The sequence below is a fragment of the Terrapene carolina genome, unplaced genomic scaffold, assembly GCF_002925995.2.
Source record: "Terrapene carolina triunguis isolate 2854851 unplaced genomic scaffold, T_m_triunguis-2.0 Scaffold58, whole genome shotgun sequence".
In the NCBI taxonomy this organism is placed as follows: Eukaryota; Metazoa; Chordata; order Testudines; family Emydidae; genus Terrapene; species Terrapene triunguis.
Genome location: NW_020664409.1, coordinates 47,540,695 through 47,565,258, shown reverse-complemented (window position 1 = coordinate 47,565,258; position 24,564 = coordinate 47,540,695). Strand labels below are relative to the sequence as shown.

Genomic DNA, 24,564 nt, shown 5'->3' with positions numbered 1-24,564 from the left:
AGAATAATATCTCTTTACAGTATTGACTAAAGTTTAGGTTTTTTTGTTTTTTTTTAAACTGTTGTTAGTTGGCCTAACCTCAGTGCAGCTTAGTTGAGTGATTCTGTTCTGGATCATGCATCAACTACAAAATTAACTAGGTGATGAAACAGGGCTTTGGAGCTGTGTTCCGACTCCGGAGCAAACTCCAGGCAAAAACCTGCAGCTCTGCTGCTCCGGAGCTGCTCCGCCCTTCAGCTCTGGGCTCTGCTCCAAAGCCCTGGAATCTACATCAGTGATACATGAACCAGAAAAAACTCAGATTCCAGGTTGAGTTTGCAGTGTTGTCCATTAGAGAGAGAGAGTTTTCACATGTAAACTGATTAGATTTGATGTAGTGGGATTAAGACAAGTATGGATCCATGCTCTGCAATTTATAACTTTTAGGTGCAGAACCTCATTTTAAGGTCTCATATGAAAGATCCACTTGCAGTACATGCATGGGATTCTGTGTGTTAGATTGGAGATGAATGTAGTGATAAGAGTGGTTGCAGATAGATATAGCTTGAAAGGAAGCCTTCATTTAACTTTTTTCACTTGCAGAATTTTTGAGTGATTTAGAAAAATAAACACCATCCCAAGGGAAAAACTACACCTGTGTCTAGTAAAATACTGTAATCTGGCTACCTGTGTATGATACCTTTAAAGAAATGTATATAATTTCATGTTCTACCCATGCCAACATAAATCCAGTTAAAAATATTTCTGGTAGAGGAACTGGTTACCTAAGGATTGGTAATGGGATATATAGAGCCTTTCATCTTCAGGTTTCTTATTCTAATCTAGCCCAGGTCATTACGGACTGAAACATGCTGCTGTGTGATGTCTGTCTGGTGAACTGGAGTGAAATGAGTCTGCTGTAAATCCACTTTCCAAGGTATAGGTATTGATGTGACTGTAACCACCCCCACAAATGGCATTACTTGGCAATCTTAATAGAGAGACCAAAAACTAAATGGTGTGGGACTAAACTGCTCTTATCCCCAAGATAGTACCTCCAGATTGAGGCCAAGGCACATTGATTTTAAGAGTCTGGAAAAACTTGCAGTGTCACTTCTTGTGCTAAGCTTGTTCTGTGGATAAACAGTATTTAAGTCTTCAGAGTTATCAATCTGGAACCTTTCACAGAACTAAAACTTATACTGTGGGGTTTTAAAGAGAGATCACTTGTTTTCTGCTAAATGTTCTAAAAGTTAACTGTGTAGGAAATAAAATATATTTTTAATAATACTTTTATGCATGTTTTACAGGCTGGGGCACTGGATTTGCTAAAGGAGCTTAAGAATATACCTATGACCCTTGAGTTGTTACAGGTAAATTTTTTACATTGCTGTTATATTTTAAATATGAGCTTTTAAAAGGCAAAAATAAAACCTAAGAGATTCTTAGATGGAGATCTGAGGTCCACCAGACAATTCTCTGTTCCTTCATCGGAGTACAGTGGAAAAGGTTTCATTTAGATTACAAAATCTTTGGGGTAGGGAACTGCCTCTTTGCCTGTCAAGTACTGTACACCTGTGCTGCTTTGCAAATAATAAACCAAAATATATTGTCCATTTACCTAGACTGAGTCTTTCTGTCAGTTTGCATGCACCACCATAACTGGAATACACACAGACAAGCCATCTCAAAGAACCACAGTTACTGTGCGGTAAATAACCAGTCTTTTCCTCCACACCAACTTATGGCAACTCTTTTAGATTAGCTCTTGTCCAGGAGCAAGCCCTTGCCGATGCTTTTAAAACTTTTCTGTTTTATATATTGGCTAGAAAGATTGTGCATTGAGGCACAGCCCGAGAAAAAGGCAGCTTATCAACTATGTCGGCCTATTAGGGTGTCTCAGAGACGTATATTAGAGGCACAAATCTCCTGTGCTCTTGCACTGAGGAAGGAGAGAAACCTATTACAACCCTTTACAGGTGTAGCATGCTCTCTTCCTCTTGGATCTAGTCAACTCCACTGATCAGATCATAAGTGAGTGGAGCCATAGTTCTGCCCTGCCCCGTCCACTTGTTCACAGTGGGGATATGTTGGGTATGCAGCCTCTTTCTGCTTTCCCTGTATGTTAGTCGGTGAATAGGGTAGGTCTTATACAGCCATGCAGGTAAGTATAGGGGAGCCTAATATTCCCTTGCTCCCCCTTGCGTCTGGTGAGGTGAGAGTGGTGTACAATCTAGCTCTCTTTTTGAGCTTTACTTATATCCAGGTATGCCTTTAATTGAAAACTAGGCTTTAATTGGGCCACAAGTAATCTTGCATTGAGAGGGGGGAAAAATCTATGATGATGAAATTTTCCCGAATCTGCAAAGCTCTTGGCATTGTCCCATGAGGAAACACTTTGAAAGTAATGGTATTGTACTTAATAATTGTAACGCTTGGTAGCAAGTGCTGTAATTAAGGTTGGAGGATACTTTCAAATATTACTCTGTTTTTACTTGCTTATAACTTTAATAGAATGCTTTCGATAATTTAGTTTCGGCCAAAAAATGAATTTTTGGTGGTTGCGAGTTTAAAGGAAACCCTTCTAGCTGTGTCTGAGTTATGAAGCTGAATGGTTTTTTCCCACTCTGTTAGAAGAATTTCCACACTTTATTTCTATGATTAAAAGCAGATGGACTATGAAACTTGCATGTTACTCAGCAGTGAGTAAGCTCTTGGGCTAAAGTAATTGGATGTATAATAATTGTGAAAAACTCAATAGACAGCTAAGATTTTTACCAGAGTCTAATGAAGGCCTTTCTTCTTTGTGACATTGCAATACACACTGCCGCTGTGACAATTTGAATTAGAGGCATTGTACGTAAAATGCAGTCTTCCCAAATGACACTTTAACAGTAAGGCTGCACAGATAATATTTGCATTTCCTGATTAATTTTAAGGTTTCAGTGGCAGTGCTAGCCTTGCCACATTGTACGTCCTGTATATTTTGTGGAGTACACTTATAAATTATATTGTTACTCTTCCAGAGAAAAGACTACATGTATCCAGTGTGGTTGAGTTAACATTGCAGGAAAAATACCATCAATTTTTTAAAAGTTTTATATTTGCCACTTACCATACTAAATGCAAAGAATTTTATTAGCTATGGAAGTCTATGAAGGATCCAAAAGTGCTTTACAAACTATGTATAAATTCCTCTACTGCCAAAGTCCAGCCATCTATGAGGTGGGAAGATGGCGGCCATGTAGCTAAATTGGTGCACAGTGCCATGAATGAAAGCCTGAGGTGGGATGGAGAAACTTTGACCAAAAACAGCAGGACAAATTCCACTCTTACTGCATGAGACCTTCAAGGTCCATGTGGATTAAGCATGGTCTTTGTTTTAACTGCATCAAAATTGATGAAACAAATTGATGACTGGAATTCCAATTCATAGTTCCAAAGAAATATAGATTTCATACCTGATACGTACATTGCTAACCTATCTTCTTTACCTCTCTATTGCTGTACATTAAATTATCAAAGAAGGAAATGCCATACTTTAAGACCAAAAATGCCAATCTGTTGTGCCAAAACATAATTTATAATTCTCAGTTTCTTGTTGCTTGTAACTTTATATTAAGCTAATGTTTCAGGTTTGACTTAATCATGGATTTTTCTTATGGTTTACATAAAAGGTTAAGATACTGGAAAAACCCACCAAACAAAATAACATTGTGTTCTTTGCTCTCTGAGCTGATAGTGCCATCCTTCCCTAAGAGGGAGCTACCTGTCCAATGTCCAATGGATTCCGCCTCTCCTATCTTGCCTGATGCTTGTAGCAGTGTCCTGAGACAGTTATGGGATCTATAAAAGAAAGAAGCTCCTCCTTACCACATTTTTCCCCTGCCCCCCAAAAGAAGTATAAAGATTGGAATATCTTTGTAAAAGGGCATGGTGGATAGTTTACTTCATTGGTTAAGTAATAAAGTGCTTAATTTGTTAAGACTTCGAGGAAACAAGCCAGATAGATTAAGATTTTCATCACTGTTCTGTATAAGCCATATCACGCTACATTTTGACCAACACATTTCTCTGCCACGCATGCCTCTCATCTCATTTAGTTTAAAATTTAATAATCACACATTTTTTTAAGTCAGAGATTTCCCAGTTCTGAGGCCTGAGGTTATTTGATGGGTTTCCTTTACTAAAACCTTGCAAGAATCACCTGCTTAGAAACTTGAGCAGTTGTCATAGTCCTTGTTGCTCACAAAAATGTGGTACTGGGGTTTTGATTGGGTGGAGGGCATGGGGTAGAGGAACAAATGTGTAACACTGCCAATATAAATAAAAAAAACGTCTTAATTTTCTCTTTAAAGAAGAAAAATAGTAATACCAGGCCATTACAAAGTAAAATAGAATAAACAGTCATAGCAGCTAGATCCTAAGATGTTTGAAGGTCTCTTTTCTTTGACAAAAATACAAAAAGGAATGCAAAAAAAGTGAGCCTATTAAAAGCAATATGAGAAATACACATTGCATTAATGGCTTAAATGACTTGAAATAAGAGTAACTCAACCTTTGTTAAAATTTGGCAATAAAGACAGGCTAGCGTTATATAAGCAAGATTGCTATTTTTTTAGCAGAAAGTAATCTGAAATCAAATTAGAAAACTGTATTAAATTTTTTTTGGCAGATGTTTCAGTTTTGGAGCAGGAGGAAGAGGGGAAATTGGAAAAATATCCCTGTACATGGATAGACCCCTGAATAACTTGGGAGTATATTAAAGTAAGAAATAACAAATTATTGTGCTAAATTGAGATTATATCCCACCTGCTAAGTTATAAAAGGAATGGATTGTAGAAGAATCTCTTCCTAACACTGTCGGTGGCAGTTGCACTTGGAGTTTTAATTGCTGCTACTAACAGGCAGGTATCCTCAAAGTAGTAAATGAGTTTATTGTGTATACAATATATAAGACAAAAAGGATAGAATGTTAGTAAAATTCTTGCTAGTCATGTTCTATGATACTCTCCATCAATATTTTAGCTTTTCTCCGAGCTATTTGCCGAAGGATGGGATTTTCTAAGGCAGTGGTTTTCAACCCTTTTTCATTTGCAGACCCCTAAAAAATTTCAAATGGAGGTGTGGACCCCTTTGGAAATTCGACATGTGGTCCGCAGACCCCTACCATAGAAGTCTTAGACTGAAAAGTGACTGAACAGAATTCAGCTATAAATGTTGCATGTCCTTGGCACGGCATTTGATGCAGCGTGAGAAAGGACACTAAACTGGGCATATGTGGTAATGACAACACTTCTGGGCTTTGACCTGTAGGTGGGGGTATTGACATACTCTTGGTTGATCAGAAAAATGGAATGCCTTTTCTGGGACATGAAACTTTATTTTTATTAGTCACCTTTCACGGACCCCTTAGACATAGTCTGCAGACCCCCTGCGGTCCACGGACCACAGGTTGAAAGCAACTGGTCTAGGGAGTTTAAGTGAATTAGGAGCACATCTCATGGGAAGTAAATGGGATTTGTTCTTTGAAGTCACTTAAGTGCTTGTGAAAATCCCACCTAAGATCTACTGAACTAAATTGATCATAATTATGAAATTCAAAATTTCTAACACTATGCAAACATCTATAAATCATTTTAATATTTTAAAGTTTTGGCAAACCATTGCTGTAATTTAGGTTGCATAATAGCTTTCATTGTAAACACTGAAAATTTTTTAACTTTCCTCTTTTGAGGCTGAAATACTCAGTAGTCTGTCTGAAGATGAATTGTTCTGGGAAATTTGAGCAGTAGTTCTTAAGCTGTCTTTAAGGGCTAGGAAACAGACAATAAACATGGTCTTTTAAAAACAGTTTTCCAGTCAAAATGGAAAACAGTGAGAATTATCTTTTGGCAGCTACAATATGCCGTTGATTGCTAACAAGTATAAATATTGAACCTTGGGGACATTATTGACATTTTAAATGTACGTTTCTTAAATTACTTGTTCCTGAGAAGTTTCTTGGCTCACTAAAATGAGAACAGCAGTCATCAGGCAGCCTCATAGAAAAGGTGGATTTGTTTATGTTCATAGATATATCTATGCATGTTGTCCCATCTCTCGTACTCTGCCTTTACCAGTCTTCTGAATAATAAGGGGTACTGAAATATTATAGGATCCTGTGCTGAGAGAGTGGACTTCTAATACACGAACATTGCCTCAAAGGAGCTTTAAATGTATCATGGCAACGTGGCTGTTTTTTTTTTTTAAAGTCATGCTATAGGATAACATCAAGTGATGCAATTTCTTTTTTCCTTTTGTAGAATGGACCTCTATCTAATATATTGAATGACCCCCACTTAAACCATAAAACATGTATTTTGTTCCAAGTGAACCTTTTTTTTTGATTGCATGCTCCTATCAATAAAATGTGTTTTATCTTATCGGTATAAATGTGCAGGATGTCTTGTGAAAATCAATTCAGTAAGGATTTGCAACTTCATAAAGTAATTTTAGTCAACTTCATAAGGATACAACTGACTGGATGTTTACCTTGCATTGTCAAAATGCAGCTTAGCTTTTTGTATCTGTTAAATGTCTTTCACAAATTGTAATGTATATCTTTTTCTGTTGCAGTCCACAAGAATTGGAATGTCAGTGAATGCAATACGCAAGCAAAGCACAGATGAAGAGGTTACATCTTTAGCAAAATCTCTCATCAAGTCTTGGAAGAAGCTATTAGGTATGACTGCAAAAAGCTTTTTAACAATCTTCCTTCTCCCTCAGGCATTTAATTATTTGTATTGTGGGCATTATAAACTACTGCCACCATTTTTATTCTTGGCTCACCAGTTCTCCCATTCAATATTGAAGATTTTTCTGCATCACCTGTACCATTTTCATTTTCCCTATGCCCTCTATCACTGCATTACTCATGGGTCCCCTTAAGGGCCATAGTCATTGTAGCTTCATTGGGATAATGAGTTGCTAAGAACAGAGCAGCGTGAAGCATGTCTCTGTGACATGACTAATATCTATTGGACAGTCTCACTGCTTGCTACTGAACTTAATTCCCGAGTGGACTTATTGCAGCATTAAAACCTACTGACCTTTTGTTTGTCTGGATCAACTATTCTTTGCCTCCAAAGTCTTTACACTACCTTTACATCAAGGTGTTAAAGGGTTTTAATCTTAATTGTCAGTGGGTCATAAACTATAGGAAAAGAAAATACAAAATTCAAAAGTTGATTTAATGCTATTAGTATTATGACTAGTACATAGCTCCAGTCTTATAGTAAGAAAACTAAAGTCTAACTAGTTCTGTGTGCCTCTTGCTCACTCTCTCTGAAACCTCAGTATTCATTAAAGGCACATGAATAAAGTGGATGGAACTTAAATAGTATTCCTTTAAATATTATGTACTAATTATTAACACATCTGAGGAAATTATTCTTACAGCATTTTTTATGCCAGGACAAATCACATCACTGTAATCTTAGTGCAGTTTTAAACACCTGAATCTGAAACTCATGAACAGTGTTTATTTGGAACATTGCTGATTACTCATATGTGGCTTCATCTCACATTCATATAAACTTAAATGTAGGGAGTTTCTTCTGGTAGCTTAATCTTTAAAATGTGAGGTCTGCTTTTGTTTTACAGAAATTACAAGAGCTGCTGGATTAATAGAAGTCTTTTCAGTTTTAGACAAGTGTGCTATGCCAGCTGTCATCCAAGTTAGCTAGCTATACATTTCAAGGCAATCTAATTTCATCACCTTCACTCTTTTCTAAATGCTTGCAGGAATAGTTTGGCATCCATTTTAGAAAAGTGTTTCAATAAAAAATGACAAATTATGGGAGTGTTCTTAATGGGGGTGTTTCTAAAGTAAAGGCTTGTAAATGCTGAATTAAAGCATGAAACAATATATAGGACTGTAATACCTGGTTGAGCAGGCATTTTCTGAAGGCAGAAGTGCAGCAAGTGTACTGGTGAACAAGCTTCTAAAATCATGTCCTGTTTTGTTATTACCAAGAGATGTACTTGACCAATAATTTGATCTGATGTCTCTGGTAAATGTAACCTAATAAACTCAGATGCATACATTTTTGTATGCCTTTATGTCAATATGAAACTTAGTGAAGTCTTCCTTGTACTTTGTCTACCTGTTATGTAAAACTGGAATTTGATTCCGTATAAAAACAACTGAGCAAAATGCTGATAAATGCTAAGAGAACAATACAAAATGTTTTTTTTCTTATTCAAAATGTAAATTCCTGCTGTTCTGATGTAAATAAATTAAAAATATACCCTTCTTTCCAAAACTTGTTATAAATTATCAGTAAATTATCCCAATCACTAAAGCAACAAATGATATTTTCTTTATCATTTTCAGTGCAAACCTACAGAATGTGCTAATATTTTTTTAATTTCAACCATCTTAACTTTAATCTACTTTTTCCAGTGACATGTTTCTCCTTTTTCAACAATCTCAAAATATCCTGGAAAGCCAAACTTTTTTGAGGAGAGAAACATTTTCCAATTATTGTGAAGATTTTTCCCCCCATCTAATACAAGTAATTAATTTGAAAATATTCTGAAAGAACTGCAGATGGCTTCCACTGGGATTTTCCTCAGGATCGTAAAGCTGGAGAACTATTTTTAAAAACAAACCATGGATAAGCAAGAGTTGTCCATATGTCTCCTGAATTTTAAATTACGTTGAGATTTTTAATTACTAGAGATCAAAATGACTACTCCAGAAGTATATAGTCAAATATCCACTAGCAAGTAGGTGTAGCAGATCTCTATTGTTAGTGAGGTTTTTGAAGAAATGGAAAGGTCTTGGACATACTTTAGAAATTGGGGGAAGATCTTGGATAGATAATAAAAATGCTGATTAATCACCAGTTCATGGTCTGATGAATATAGCTTTAAAAATAAACTTATACATTGTAATTCTGACAGTGAAGGAAAGATTTTAACAGTAAATAGGATGAGATTTCAAATTTCAATGCAGTAAGTGATGATAAAATGTACCTGAATTTCAAATTTTGTCCACCAAACTTCTCATTCCCCTGGCCTTGTCTGAATGTATACCTTACATTTTTGTCCCATATACTTAAGAGGACCCCTAAGATAGATAAATAGTTCAGAGGACATCTATATTGTCATTTCTTGGTGTGACAAAAGACATAAATGGAAGATTAAAAATCCTCATAAATTGAAGAAAAGATTCAAAAATTGTAGCAATAAGGATAAAAAGAGCTCAACTGACTGGAACATTGCTTACTATGGAGAGGCTGCAATTACCAAACATTGCAACTTTTGGCATTTACTTTGTAGCTGTGAGACTAGCTACTTTTGCCTAAATCTGACACTGGATCAAAATCACTTATTTGAGAAGCAGTCAAAGACCCACAAAAAGACTGAGTAGTCTAGATTTCAGAGTAACGACATGCCAGGCTTTAAAGTTTGGCAAAGAGCTTCTTGATTAAATCAAAGCAGAAATAATTTCCAAAACATAACAAATGTTCCTTTGGATTCAGTGTATTTGTTCTGCTTGTCTTTACCAATCCTTACCTTGACGATGACTGATTTTTAAACATTAGAATATATTGAGACATATGAAAGTGTTTCTCTTTAGAGGAAGAATTAACCTATTTCTATGTGCACTTTGAATACAGTAGAATCTCAGAGTTACGAATACCAGAGTTACGAACTGGCCAGTCAACCACACCCCTCATTTGGAACTGGAAGTACGCAATCAGGCAGCAGCAGAGACCAAAAAAAAAAAAAAGCAAATGCAGTACCAGTACTGTGTTAAATGTAAACTACTAAAAAAAGGGAAAAGTTAAAAAAAAAAAAAAAAAAAAAAAAAGAGAGATTTGACAAGGTAAGGAAACTGTTTCTGTGCTTGTTTCATTTAAATTAAGATGGTTAAAAGCAGCATTTTTCTTCTGCATAGTAATGTTTCAAAGCTGTATTAAGTCAATGTTCAGTTGTAAACTTTTGAAAGAACAACCATAACGTTTTGTTCAGAGTTACGAACAACTTCCATTCCCAAGGTGTTCATAACTCTGAGGTTCTACTGTAAGTTCAATAAAAGATCATTCTTACTCCCATTAAAAATGCTGGTTGGCTAGAATTCTGGCATGTAACTGTACTGATATCAAGTGGCACTAAAGTTTTGAAGAATTGGAAAACTGGTAGCAAGAGTTTGTGTTGGTGGTAATTAAAACTGAATCTTTTTTCTGAGACAGAGAGATGTGACGACACTGTATCCAGAACCCCAATTATTATTATTTCAGGAGAAATGTGTGTAATTGCACCTGTGTATCCTGTCGGGTCTATTAAAATCACTGCCATACATGAAAACATAGCATTGATCATGCACAGAACTGACTGACTCAATCACCGATTTCCTTGGTCACTGTTTAAATCTGTTTCTCATGCATACCAGGGGGAATGTTGGTTCACTGCTATAAACTCCAACACATTATTGGAATTTAAAATGAATTACGTTGTAGTGCACTGTAGAGTTGTGCAACTGGGCCAAGAGGGTGGAAAAGTTAGGGGCTTTATTTTGTTTTGTCATTGGTTTTGACTTTCACAGAAGAATTCGGAATACTGTATGTCTGGCTGCTGTACAAATCATTTCAATTATGCTGTTTGTAGTGCTTGTAAAACAGGGTATGGATCAAAGATGGCAACAGAGGCGGACAGCTGTTAACTGTTCTGAGCTCTGAAACCTTTTGTGAGTTGTTCATAACTGAATTTTTGAACTTGACCTCTTTTTACTTGACAGGTTGTATATACTTCTTAAAAGTTCAACAAAATGTTTAATTTACAAATGAAGAGAGAACCTAAAAGAAATCAGGTGAGGTTTTGAACCTCAGAGAATAATCAAAATTTCTCTTGATGAGAACCACATGAAGTGAGAAAACAAAGACTGGTTACAATATTTTTGAAGCTGAGCTAGTAGACTCTCAGGTGGTGGCTTCCGAGCATCTTCTGAAAGGAGACTTGGTGAGAACTATAGGACAAGATCACTTTTTACAAAGTGCAGATAATGCTTGGAAGACCTTAGAAGCTACACAGGCCAAGGGGATACAGTTCAGATGAACATGCAAACTGTATTACTGGAGGTCATAAAAAAATCTTTCAGCCATGTGATGAGAGGAGAAAAATCTTTGCAAGTAGCGACACTTACCTGATATAAAGTAATATCAATTAAGTTGGAGCATATAGGAAATACCATGAAGTATCCTAACCTGCAAATGTCAGGTTAGGATACTTCTGAAAAGCTTCTGAATTCCCATAGGAAGTTTGACCTTTGGAGGGAAGGGCCTGTTGTGACTATTGCTCAAGTGAATAATTATAACAAATAGACAAGGTGGGTGAGGTAATATCTTTTCTTGCACCAATTTCTGTGGGTGAGAGACACAACCTTTTGAGCTTACAGAGAGTTGGTTAGGTCTGGGAAACTTAATCAGAGTGTCACAAGCTAATGTTTGAACAGATTAATTACTTATGCTAAACAAACATTTCAAGTGACCATTCAAGTTGAAGTGGCCGGCTAACACCTCTCCACTCATAGGGAGGAAAGGAAGAAGGGGGAAATCTCTGAGGGGTTGTGGTTGTTAGTGGATTAGAGATTGTTGTAATAAGTCATAAATTCAGTGTCTTTATTCAGTCCATGATTTTTAACGTCTAGCAAAGTTATGAATTTAAGCTCCCAGGCTCGTCTTTTAAAAGGGTTGTGCAGGTTTCCTTTGAGGAAGAGGGCTGAGAGGTCAGATACAGAGTGTTCATTTTGTGAAAAACATTTACCGACAGGTGATAGGGTGTTTTTATCGTCTATCATTTTCCTGTATAAGTTCATTCAAGTATATCTGAAAACTACCCTATGTAAATTAAAACGTCTAATTAGAAAAAGAATCATTCAGTAATACGGCCTGGATTTCCAATGAGGAAACATACTTTATATTCCTGGAGACAATGGGTATGTCTACACAGCAAAGAAAAACCTGCAGCTGGCCCATGCCAGCCAATTCAGGCTCATGGGGCTGCGGTGGCGGGGTTGTTTCATTGCTGTGTAGATTTCTGGCCTCAGACTGGAGTCTGAGCTGTGGGACCTTCCCACACTGCAGATGTGTTTTTTGCTGTGTAGACATACCCAATGTAGCTACTGATATCTGCACCACAAAAAAAGGGAGGTAATATGTATGATGAAAACCAGTCCTTTTACTCTTGTGTCAACACATCTCTCCTGGTTTGTCTTTTTATAAGGAAATCTTATAAACCATACCAGACAGACTTTCCTGACTCTCATACTTAATAATCTGGAGTTTCTTGCTCTACTCCTGCTTCTCTGTGAAACTCTTCTCTCATAGTGTTGTTTCTCAAAGTGCCACTACAGTATCTTTCCTCCTTGGATGTAAATTGCTGACAAGTGGAATTACCTGTATATTCTCTGTTTCAAGATTATTTTGTTAGTGCTTGCAGGAATATTAAAATATGGAGGGCATTTTTTAAATTGTCAGCCACCACTCTCACCTCCACCCACCTTCCTTATGTAAAGTGACTGTTAAGAAAGTTTCCCAGTCTGCTGCTGATGTATCAGAGAATTATGTGTGAATCAGCAACCTGTGATATTCTAGAACTATAGCATTAGAAGGAACTGTAAGGGTTGTCTAGTCTAGTCCCCGGCCAAGGAGCAGGATTTGTTGTGTCTAAACCATCCAAGACAGATGGCTATCCAACCTCTTTTTGAAAACCTGCAGTGAAGGAGCTTCCACAACTTCCCTAGGCAGTTTGTTCCATATCAGTATAACATGAGATTCATCAAGTGAAATTGTAGGCCAGTTGGTGGAAAAAGATGACAAAGTGCTAATACAACTCTAAAATTCCTGGTGAAAATATTCATGCAGTTGACGATAGAGAATGTAAGAATGGGTGAGGTTGTCTGCATATATAGAATATTTACTGTATTATACATCAGATAAATGTTCTTTAGTTTCTATGGTGATTACTTACCTGTTCATACATAAAAAAGGGGAGGGGTCAGTTTTCCTTCTATATGAGAAATGCAAATGTTTTTGTGTTTTAACGGTGTACTTGTTGAACTAGTCATTCTTCTTACGGTTTTAGTTTTCTTAATACATAAATATATATTGTGGGTTTTCTTTTATTTTAATCTTCAGGACTTTTAAAATACCACTTCCATTTTAATGCAGCATCTATTGTATTTGGATAATTTTATGTTTTCTTTTCTGTTGTCTTCATTCAGGGTGATGAGTTTTAACTAAGTAATTCATTTTTTTATTTGATAGTCTCTTAAACCTTTGATCCCCTAGTTTTTTGTTTGATCTTGTCTGTGTGGACTTAACTATAGAACTATATGGTGCTTTTTAAATAAGCACTGAATATGTGGTAGTTTCATCCTAATCATCAGGGCAGAGTTTTCAAACTTGGATGCCTCAATAAGTGGCTTGATTTTCACAGGTATTGAGCACTCTCAAATTCCCATGCAAATTGTGGGTACTCAACCCTTATGGAAATGAACTACATTGCATTTAACTTATACTTAGCTGCCATTTCTGTCCTATAAGAGGCAATGCTTATTTCATGGTTTGTACATTTCCAGATGGACCATCAACTGATAAAGACTCTGAAGACAAGAAAAAGGAACCTGCATCTTCATCACAAAACAGTCCTGAAGCAAGAGAAGAAAGGTATTTGAACCTGTGTGTGTGTGTGTGTGTGTGTGTGTGTGATATAAAATGAACTAGCAAAACAGATGAATTATTAATGTGAAGAATCAGTTTTTTCATAGGTGCTTCCCTAAATATTTAATTTTTGTACAAGTATATCTGGGACTAGGGAGGGCTGCCACGTTCTTGTATCAAACACACAATCAATGTCTAAAAAGTGGTGATGCCTGCACTGTCATCAAGGTTGGACAATCATTATAGAACAAAATAGTCATCCAGGTCTTTTGTGGTGGGGATGAAGGTAAGTCAATCCTGCTGTTAATAATATGAAAAAATGGCAGGTGACTAGCTACAATATGGGTCAGGTAGTCAAAATATCCATCCTGCCTGCTGAAGTCATCTATTTAACATTCTTACTCTACAATACTAGGAGTCTTAACAATAACCAGCCTATTTTAATCAGTATCTTGCATTTTAGGTAGAAACTAGGGCTGACAAGTGATTAAAAAAATTAATCGCACAATGAATCGTGCGATTAATCGCACTGTTCAACAATAATAGAATACCATTTATTTAAATATTTTTGGATGTTTTCTACATTTTCAAATATATTGATTTCAATTACAACACAATACAAAGTGTACAGTGCTCACTTTATATTTATTTTTTATTACAAATATTTGCATTGTAAAAATGATTAAAAAAAAATAGTATTTTTCAATTCATGTCATACAAGTACTGTAGTGCAATCTCTTTATCGTAGAAGTGCACACCCTGTTTGGGTATTGGACTATGCCCTGGACTCCGGGCTTCAAATTTTGTGGTTCCTGCCTGTATTCCTTCTTGGTCAGTGATAACCACCTATGCTGCTTATACTATCTCAGGGAAAGCCCACATTGTAGCAAGGTGCAATACCTGCCCTTTCTTCCCCTGCCATACCCGGGAAGGGTGGGAACTTCTCTTTAGGAAGCACCTAATGGAAGACTGCAATTGGACCCAGGCCCGGGGAACCTACGCCCCATAGATCAGCCTTACTCAGCAAGGAGTGCGTCTCCTGCCACAAGATCCAATTCAAGAGTGAGGGAGTCTTCTTTCCTCTCTCTCTCCCCTCCTCCCCCCAAAATCCGTCAATGGGCCTTGTCAGGAGAGCAAGGAGCATTCTCGTAAACATGAGGTTGTCTTCCTCCAAATCCTCTTTGAAGACATCTGATTCAGCCCTGCCTAAACCAGGCAAGTCTATAAGCTTCAACTCAAGAGAACATAGAACATCTTAAGTCTCAGGGGCATGTGACAAGTCTAGGGCTCCATCAGCACCAGATTGTGATCCGTCGGCACTGGGGCCTCTGGTAGTCTCAAACACAACCCTGTGGTGCACCGGCACTGATGAAAACTGATCACTGAGAGCATTGATTACACTGCTCTACAGCCAAAATGCTTCTGAAATAAATGTAGTCAGACTTTACTAATTCTGGGTCACTGAGAATGAAACTGATGCTTAAAATTGTTGATTGGCTCTAGTTTTCAAGATATGTTATTGGGTCAGTGTATATATGACCCTTGACTTGGGAATGGCAGAGGATAAGTGAGTTATAAAGGGAAGGGATCTCAATTTAAACCAGAAATGACTAAAATACATCTTTGATTGGATCTATGAATAAATCTATGACTGGGTTTGGACAGTACTTGCTTTTTAGGCAAAACAATGAATGATGCAATCTGAAGCTGGTATTGCGTCATACATGATATGAATTGCATCATGTTATTCCTAGAAGTCATGGATGATGCAATCCTAACGAAGCTTACATCACTCTGCTGAACAAATTGCCCTATATCAGCTCTAGAAATCATACAGTGTCGTGCTCTCTTATTTGTCAGTGTTTGATTTTGCAAAGGGACACATTTCTGTTTAGCCAAAGTGAGCAGAGATGCCTCATACTTGTGTGAACAGTGCAGATAACTTCTGCTATGTTTGTGGTGAAGTGACTTTTGCGTCACAAAAGCGCAGTATAACCACTATGGTGAAGAAAGCCTATCACCTTTATTTTGGCTGCAAAATTGGAGATCAGGACAAGAGGTGGGCCCCACACATATGCTGCAACACTTGTGCAACAAATCTTCGCCAGTGGTTGAACAGGAAAAGGAAATCTATGCCTTTTGCAGTGCCAATGATTTGGAGAGAGCCAACAGATCATACCAGCAATTGTTACTTCTGCATGGTGCCTCCAGTTGGGAAAGGTGTGTCAAAGAAGAAAAAGCGGACTGTGCATTATCCAGACATTCCATCAGCTATATGCCCAGTACCCCACGGAGAAGGACTGCCGGTTCCTGATGCACCAGAATCATTGTCACTTGAGTCAGACGAGGAAGAGGATGAAACTTCTGGTCCTGAACCATCAATGTCACAGGACCCACATTTTCTCCCATCCTCCTCCTCTGAACCACACCTCATAACACAAGATGAACTGAATGACCTTGTCAGGGATTTGGAACTACCCAAGAGTAAGGCAGAGCTGTTGGGCTCCCGACTACAGCAGTGGAATCTCCTGGCAGGTGATGTTAGGGTTTCCATGTTCCGTGACCGTCAAAAGGATCTTGTCCCATTCTTCTTCATGGAAGGTGATCTTGTAGCCTGCAACAACATCGATGGTGTGATGGCAGCCCTCAACATCGTTCACGATCCAGATGAGTGGAGACTGTTCATTGATTCATCGAAGATGAGTCTTAAAGCTGTTTTACTGCATAATGGCAATGTTTTGCCATCAATTCCAGTTGGTCATGCAGTCCATATGAAGGAAACCTATGACAACATGAAACAACTTTTGAGGTGCATAAACTATGACCAACATCAGTGGCAGCTTTGTGGCGATTTGAAGGTTGTTGCTCTCTTGCTTGGTCTGCAGACTGGATACCCAAAGTACTGCTGTTTTCTCTGCGAATGGGATAGTCGTGCAAGAGATTCCCACTACATCAAGAAAGATTGGCCACTCGGACAGTCATTGGAGCCTGGGAGGAAAAGTGTTCAGCATCCACCACTTGTTGAATCAAGGAAGATTTTGTTACCACCCTTACACATCAAGCTGGGTCTGATGAAGAACTTTGTCAAGGCCATTGACAAAACACAAGCAGCTTTCAAGTACCTCCGTGGAAAATTTCCAAGGTTAAGTGAAGCTAAGCTAAAGGAAGGTGTCTTTGTTGGTCCTCAGATTCGTGAACTTCTTCGAGATGATGCATTTGACCATGCACTGCATGGCAAGGAAAAGACGGCATGGAAAGCCTTCCAGTTAGTGGCAATAAATTTTCTCGGAAACAACAAGGCAGACAACTACAGGTTGTTGGTGGAAAACCTCAAGGCATACAAAAGCCTTGGTTGCAACATGTCACTAAAGATACATTTTTTGCACTCTCATCTAGATTTTTTTCCACCGAACTGCGGAGCAGTGAGCGACAAGCACGGCGAGTGATTTCACCAGGACATTGCAACAATGGAGAAATGCTGTCAGGGCAAATGGAGCCCATCAATGCTTGCAGACTATTGCTGGACAGTGACAAGAGATGCTCCATTTAACGAATACAAGAGACAAGCCAAGAAGCGCCGAGTAGACCCTGAATAGGACTAAACTATGTACAGAATAGTTTTTTGCCTTTTGTTTCATAATAAATTTGCCTTTGGTACACCATGCCATGGGGACCTTTGCAATCCTCATTCAACCCATCCTTCTGAGGATCCAACTGAGGAGGAGTGCGCACTGAATCTGGCAGTTCCACCAGAACCAACAAGATTGCTGTCACCCTGTCCAGATGAGGCAGTGACTCCAGTGTGTCTGTTCCTGGAATTGCTTATAGTTATCGGGGGGGGGAACCCCCCAGAATTACAGGGCAGCTGCAGATTTCTTTTGAGGAGGTTCAGGATCCTCAACACAAGCTTCTGGACGTTCTTCAGTCCTCTGGCTCCATCAAAAAGTGTTCCCTGTTAAGAAAACCATCCTGAAGCCAGGTAGAGCATACCCCAGCTACCTGCACCCCAACCTCCAGAGGACAGAAACAGAGAAATCCCACCCCTCAGTCAGAGAGGTGGGATTTCTGTTCTCTCACCCTGCTCCCAAGTCTTTAGTGGTCCAGGCCACCACAAAGAGATTTAGGCAATAGTATGCCCCGATTTATCCCAACTGATAAGGAGGGCAAGTGTCTCAACTTACTGGAAGGAAGGTCTTTTCTTCTTCTAGACTCCAGTTCAGGATAGCAAAGTACTAGTGGCTAAGTACAACTTTGTGAACTGTTCAAAATTCACAGAATTTCACAGACTCCCACAGGAGGACAGAGCTTGTTTCCAGGCTCTCGTGGCAGAACACAAAATGGTTGCCAGGACTACTCTCCACTCAGCAGTAGATGTCACTGATGTATCTTCCAGGGCGATGACTACTACTATGGTAATGCACAGGGAGTCGTGGCTCCGTGCTTTAGGGTTTCCCAGGGAGGGCCAGAACACCATAGAGGACCAAGCTTTCAAGGAGACTATCTATATAATCAGAGAATGGATGAGTCCTTACACACTTCAAAGAACTCCAGGGCCACCCTCCACTCCCTGAGAATATATATGCACCTGCCCCAAATAGAAAATTTCACTGGTAGTCCTAGAAACCTAGACTGATGATTCAACAGTTCTTCCACCAAAGACCTTATGAGCCACTCTATAAGAGGCAGAGGGTTCAAAAGGCCTGCTTCCCCACACCTTCCTCCGCAGGTTTCTCATCCCAGTCTCAGCCCTCAGCTAAACATTGTTTTTGACAGGAACTTGAGAGCTGCAAACCACTAAGGGTATGTCTACATAGCACCTGGATTCTCGCGGCTGGCCCATGTCAGCCGGCCTGGGCTGCAGGGTTGTTTCATTGCAGTGTAGACTTCAAGCCTAGAAGTCTACAGTGCAATGAAACAGCCCTGCAGTCTGAGCTCTGTGAGCCTGAGTCAGCTGGCACAGACCAGATGTGGGTTTTTCATTGCACTGTAGACATATCTTAAGTCTAATGCCTCCAGACTCCCATGCATCCTTTGAGGATCATCTAGCACTGTTTTTCAACACCTGGAGTGCAAAAACAATGGACAAATGGGTGCAGAACGTCATCCATTCTAGCTATTCAACAGAGTTTGCATCCCTACTTGCTTCCCCAGCACCCTTTCAGGGGCCACTCTCATGAGAACATTTTCAAACAAGAAGTGAAATCCCTCTTACAGTGAGGTGTGACAACACAGGTTCCTCTTCAGTACCAAGGGAGAAGTTTTTACTTGACATACTTCCTAGTACCTAAAAAGAAGGGCTGTTGGAGATCCATTATCGACCTCTGCCATCTGAACTTTTTTATTCGCGAACTCAAGTTTCATATGGCCATGTTGGTATCTATAATTCCATTCCTGAAAAAGGGTATGTGGTTTACAGCTCTCAACATGGACACCTGCTTTCACCTGGGCATCCACCCCGCTCACAGACGCTTTCTCAGATTCCTGGGCTCTGACCATTTTCAATACAGAATATTCACTTTTGACATTGCTCCTACTATCTCCAGTGCCTTTACCAAGGTGTGCTCCATAGTAGCGGTTTATATCAGATGTTGTGGTTTCACAGTCTTCCCCTGTCAACAATTGGCTCCTTGTCACCAGGTTACACTAAGAGGACCATGTGTCGACTTTGACAATGCTGCAACTTCTCTTCTCTTTGGGTATCAGTATAAATGCCGAAAAATCCATCCTCGGCCCTATGCAGACTTTAGACTTCATTGGGGGCATTGTTAAATTCAATCATGGCAAGGGCTTCCCTGTGAAGGGACAGGTTTCAAGCTATGAACAATATCGTAGACCAGGTCATAAGCAACCCCCAAGTGCCTGTCAAGACCTCTGTCTCTCTCCTAGGCCATGTGGCCTCATGTACTTATGTCATGTCATTTGCAAGGCTCCACCTTTGTTGCCTATAAGCATGGCTTCAAACAGTGTACTCTCCATATTTACAGTCCTTGAGCATCATAGTGACTGTTCCCACCAAAGTGATATTGCCCCTATTATTGTGGAAGAATCCCTCCCAGGTATGCATGAGCATTCCCTTCCTTGCCTCTGCACTGGACAGGACGATTGTTACCGACACATCCCTATTGGGTTGAGGAGCCCATGTGGACAACCATACAGTACAAGGCACCTGGATATAACAAGAATTCAGGATGCACGTTAATTTTCTAGAGCTGTAAGCAGTTTGAAGGGCTTGCAAAGTCTTTCTCCTGTTCATTCAAAGTCACTATGCCCTCGTAATGTTGGACAGCATCACAACTGTCTTTTGCATCAATAGACAGGCAGGAGCGAGATCCTTCCCCTTGTGTGCAGAAGCAGTCAGCTTGTGGAACTGATGGTGTCAGCCATCGGATTACCCAGTCTACCTCCCACAAAACCAGAATGTACTAACAGATTCAGCAGACTCTTGGCTGTCAGTGTGGAGCAGGGTGTCGTGGGGTGTATGTACCCCACCTTGGCCCGGCAACAAAAGGGGTAATACAGGCATTGCTGGCCACTGCTGATTGGTATCCTCACAGCAGCTGGGAGGATAAAAAGGCTGGAAAGCAGAGGGGCGTGGCAGCTACCAGGAGAGTGAACAGGCCGTAGAAAGGAACTTCTGTCAGTAAAGTGCTAAAGAGCTGCCCAGGGACAACACCCCAAAAAGGGATGAATGGACCAACAGACTGAAGAGCCTGCAGAGTCCCAGGGGAAGGTAGGAAGCAGCTCAGGGCACTGTCAAAATTGGCGAACCCTGATCCTGCTTGTCTATCTTGAGGGCCATGAGCTGGAACCCAGTTGAGTGAGTGGGCCAGGATTTCCCTACCAATCACTTGACGGACCTGAAATCCGAGAGGATTTTCCAGTTTCTGGAGTACCAGGAATAGACTGACAGCCGCGCTGAGCTGAGTGAGCCAGTGACCACACCCTGCTTGGCCAGGAGGGGCACCATTGCATTGACATACCGCCTCACCGAGGGTCTCCCTTGGCCCCCCAAGATGGGCTGTAGCTGGGCTTGGGACCCTGGGGGAGACCCCATACCCTATAGACTGGGCCCACTCCCTGTGCTATGCTGGACTTGGACATGGTGAGAGGCCACCACTTCGGGGCAGGGGAAAACATCCTGGTGGGGGCTAGTGCCCTTACAATGCAAATACTGTGGGGGACTGATCTGTATTTCTCCCCCTACATGTCATTCCTTGTAAACTGCATATGTTTGGGGGCTGGAGGCGTAAGTGGGGGCTGGAGAGGCTACTACAGCACAAGGGAGCCCAGAGGATCACTTGACCTGGGCACCCTCTTTAGTAAAATTCTTGTTGTACCCCATATCACATAGAAGCAAGTATTTCAAAGATCCTTTTTACTGAAGTTTAACAATGTCTATAGCTCTAAATAATTGCATAACTGTTATCTTTGTTCTGTTATGGGAATCTTGTTAATGAGATACAAAGATCAAACAAAAAGTTTGTTTTGATCTAGGGTGAAACACGTTGGAGAAAAGACATTTCATACCACTTTTCTGTTTTTGCCTACTTTAGCAGTTCCAGTAGCAACTCCAGCATCAGGAAAGAGGAGGCTAATGCTTCGTCAGATTCCTTCATCCCTTCTTTTCCTCGGGCTCCAAGTACTTCAGATTCTGTACGAGTGAAATGTAGAGAAATGCTGGCTGCTGCTCTCAAAACAGGAGGTGAGCTTTGTAGAACTTATTTACAGTATTGGATTTTGTTCTGTTTCTTCTTCCCGTGTATCCTAGCACTGATTGTCAGACCAGTCTGAATTCTGTACAACCAGGCCGGCTAGTCAGGTATAGGTTCATCCAGATTAGCATAACCCTGGCAACCTGGAAACATGCTGAGGTGCATTTCCTGCTCCAGCCCATCTGACTACTACTTTCCAACAGCAGAGAATCCTCTTCATGATACTTGCTAGCCATTACCTCCTTGTATCATCAATTTAATCTGTTTCCATGAAAGGTATTGTTTCAGTGGGTTTTTTGGGGGGCGGGTGTACCACAGTGTTCCCCAGGGTCTTGTGACCTTTCAAATTCTGATAGCCAGAAGCTCCGTTTCCATTTCAGTTGCAACTTAATTTTGTTACAGTACATCTGGCACTGGTGTTTTGATAATTTTAAATATGTCAAATTCTTTAAGTATCCAATCCATGACTGCTGTATTCTCTTCTCGTCCAGTTTTAGGGGTATTAGCGTCTGTCTTTTGAGAGTTATAAAATTTGGAGGTGGACAAGACCTATGAATTGATCTATTCCATCTTGGTTTTAGTGCCAGGAGTTTTCTTACACCTTGGTGTTTTATACTGAAAAATAAGATTTTCACTAGTTCCTTTGGGAGATTATTCTGTAATCCAGTAGATCTCTCTGTCAAGGCTTTTGTTTTCCTGCGGTTCCTACATTTACCCTTAACTTCACCCTATTGCTCCTTTTTATTTATTATTTTGAAAATACAGAAATAACCTATACATTTTGTGCACATTAATCTGTACATCTCCATGAGATCCTCACAAAAAAGCTTCTCCTATTACTGCTCATATTTACACCCTTCAAATAACTGTACAGTTTCATGCTCCCATCCTTCTAAAGCTATCCTTTAGCCAAATTATATATATTTAACTCTCAGTTTTAAACTAAATTCAAAACTTATTCCAGAAATGTACATAGTCCCTTATCAGTGGGAACCAAATCTGTTCATCATTAACCTTCTTTTTGGTTCAAACTGGCTTGTGTAGTGAAAAGGACAATAAACTTTTTTTTTTTTTTTTTTTTTTTAGGGATTTTTGAGCATGACAGTTTTTGTATGACGTTTGTTACTAAGGCACTACAAAGTGTAAGTGAGTGAAAATAGCAAATGGGATAATATTGAGAATATGTACAAAAAGATCAGTGTGCTCAAAGCAACATACGTATAGGTAGCCTGGATCCTTCCTGCTACTTTCTCTCTCCCTTCAGAAAATGGAGCCTGGGTCCCCTTTTCTTTGAGCCCTAGAGCAATGTTATATGTAGGCCGAAGTCCTGCCCTCAGGTTAACACTATCTCTCCCATAGTAGGGCTCACTTTTCTAAATACCAAGTCATCCACTTTTTATACAGACTTACTTGCAGAAAGAAGCCAGAAGCAGTTAGACAAGGAGTAATGTTTTTCAGAAGTGTCTAAGTCCAGCTGGCAGTTAATGAAAGTTAAGATGCCTAACTGATTTAAATGCTTAGGTAAATGTAATTTAGTCTCCTAAATCACTTAGGTAACTTTGCAAATTTTATGCAATGTCAATTTAAATCTCACTTGTCTTTGGAAACTTACCTAAAATTATTGCTACACTAATAGACTAGTGAGTTATTTCTTCTCTTCAGTTTTCTTATGTTGAGCATTCAAAAAGGGAGAACTTTTTTTTTTTTTTTTTAAAGTAGGAATATGTGATTGTAAAACACAAAAATTGACATGGGCATTTGATAGATGTGGTACCTGAAACTATTTTTTTTAACTTATTTTATGAAATTGACTTAATTTCTAGTTGATGGTGTTCTTTGATCTTTTTAAAATGCAAATGAAAGTGAGGGGAAGGAAGGTGGAAAATGTTGATAGTGTGCTTGCACTGTCTAGCCTGTCCTCTGTCAAATTGGGAAGTAAATGTTTCTTTTACTTTTTCTCTCAAATCTCTACTCAGAGATTTCTAAGATTGGGCATTTCAGGCTAAACTTTTCATGCTGCCTTTAGAGTTTAAGTATTTTACCTATTTTATTTACCACTTTAAATTTCCTGTTTTATTGCACTTCAGTTTGTCTGCTTTCCTTATATTTTTAATGTCCATTAAGCAAATTTCTACAACTTAATTACTGATTCTGCTGTCGTTAACACTAATTGACTGTACCCATGCTATCTTGAGAGTCAATTTTATCACAGACGTTGAAGTGATAGTTCAGTCTTTTCTTTCAGAGCAGAGATTGGCAGTTGTCAAACTGAGTAGAATCTTCAAGACTTAACTGATAACACAAAAGCTCTTTGTACAGTACCTACATCTACAGTTTAGCTCCTGATTAAATAAGATTTTAGGCCATTGCTTTTCTATCAATCTGGTCTTCTACCATTTGTGTACTGTGCAAAATGATGAGCTAACAGGGTTTTGCTACCATAAAAGTATATAGTGCACTATTTTCTGAAAATGCATACTATGGTTGTGGCATAACTTATGCTTTCCAGGATTCCCAATGGGTACTTGAGCTGCTAAGGAAATCTGATGTCCACTTAATGTTAATAATCAAACTTTTCTTTTGTTCAGATGACTACATTGCTATTGGTGCTGATGAGGAAGAGCTGGGATCTCAGATTGAAGAAGATATCCTTTGTGGTATATCTAAGTGGTCTAGAATTAGTATTTGCTGATGGATTTTTATTGTTGTTTAAATTTAAAAAAAAATGGTTTGGTCCATATAATGAACATTGATTTTTATTCAGTAGGAAAATACTCATTTTGTTCAATACAGCAGTGTGAAAGTTTTTAGTGTGAGAAGCGATTCGCACAATTTATGAACATTAAATTACACACAGAACTCTTTTTAATACAAGCACTGGCAGCCGTTGCTAAGAAAGGTATTGATCAACAGCGTAAAGAGTAGGTTTAGCAGAATTTTATTTCTATTTTTTGTAATTTCGGTAGATAGTATAGATGTTTGCTTGTAAGTATTTTTATCTATTTAAATTTTCACAGTTGTGGGAAATTGGGGAAGGTAAGACAATTATTTAATGACCATAGACATTGAGATTCAAACTTTAGTTTTATAACGATTAAAACACAAATTGTCAGCATCACATGTTAAAATACACAAAGTAAATATCTTTAAATAAAACTAAT

At 39.0% G+C, this 24,564-nt stretch overlaps 1 protein-coding gene across 3 annotated transcripts in view; it reads left to right on the top strand.

Annotated features, from left to right (window-relative positions):
* The window catches only part of TCEA1 (transcription elongation factor A1), a 47,108-nt gene that overhangs the window by 11,096 nt on the left and 11,448 nt on the right, over positions 1–24,564 (top strand). For 2 of the 3 annotated variants that reach the window (XM_024206169.1, XM_024206170.3), the window contains exons 2-6: positions 1,290–1,352; positions 6,598–6,703; positions 13,610–13,697; positions 21,245–21,393; positions 23,992–24,048. In XM_024206169.1, coding sequence (XP_024061937.1) covers positions 1,290–1,352; positions 6,598–6,703; positions 13,610–13,697; positions 21,245–21,393; positions 23,992–24,048 — 463 coding nt within the window. Of the gene's footprint in view, positions 1–1,289; positions 1,353–4,658; positions 4,747–6,597; positions 6,704–13,609; positions 13,698–21,244; positions 21,394–23,991; positions 24,049–24,564 lie in introns of those variants that run through there. The other variant, XM_024206171.1, reaches the window with a different exon arrangement.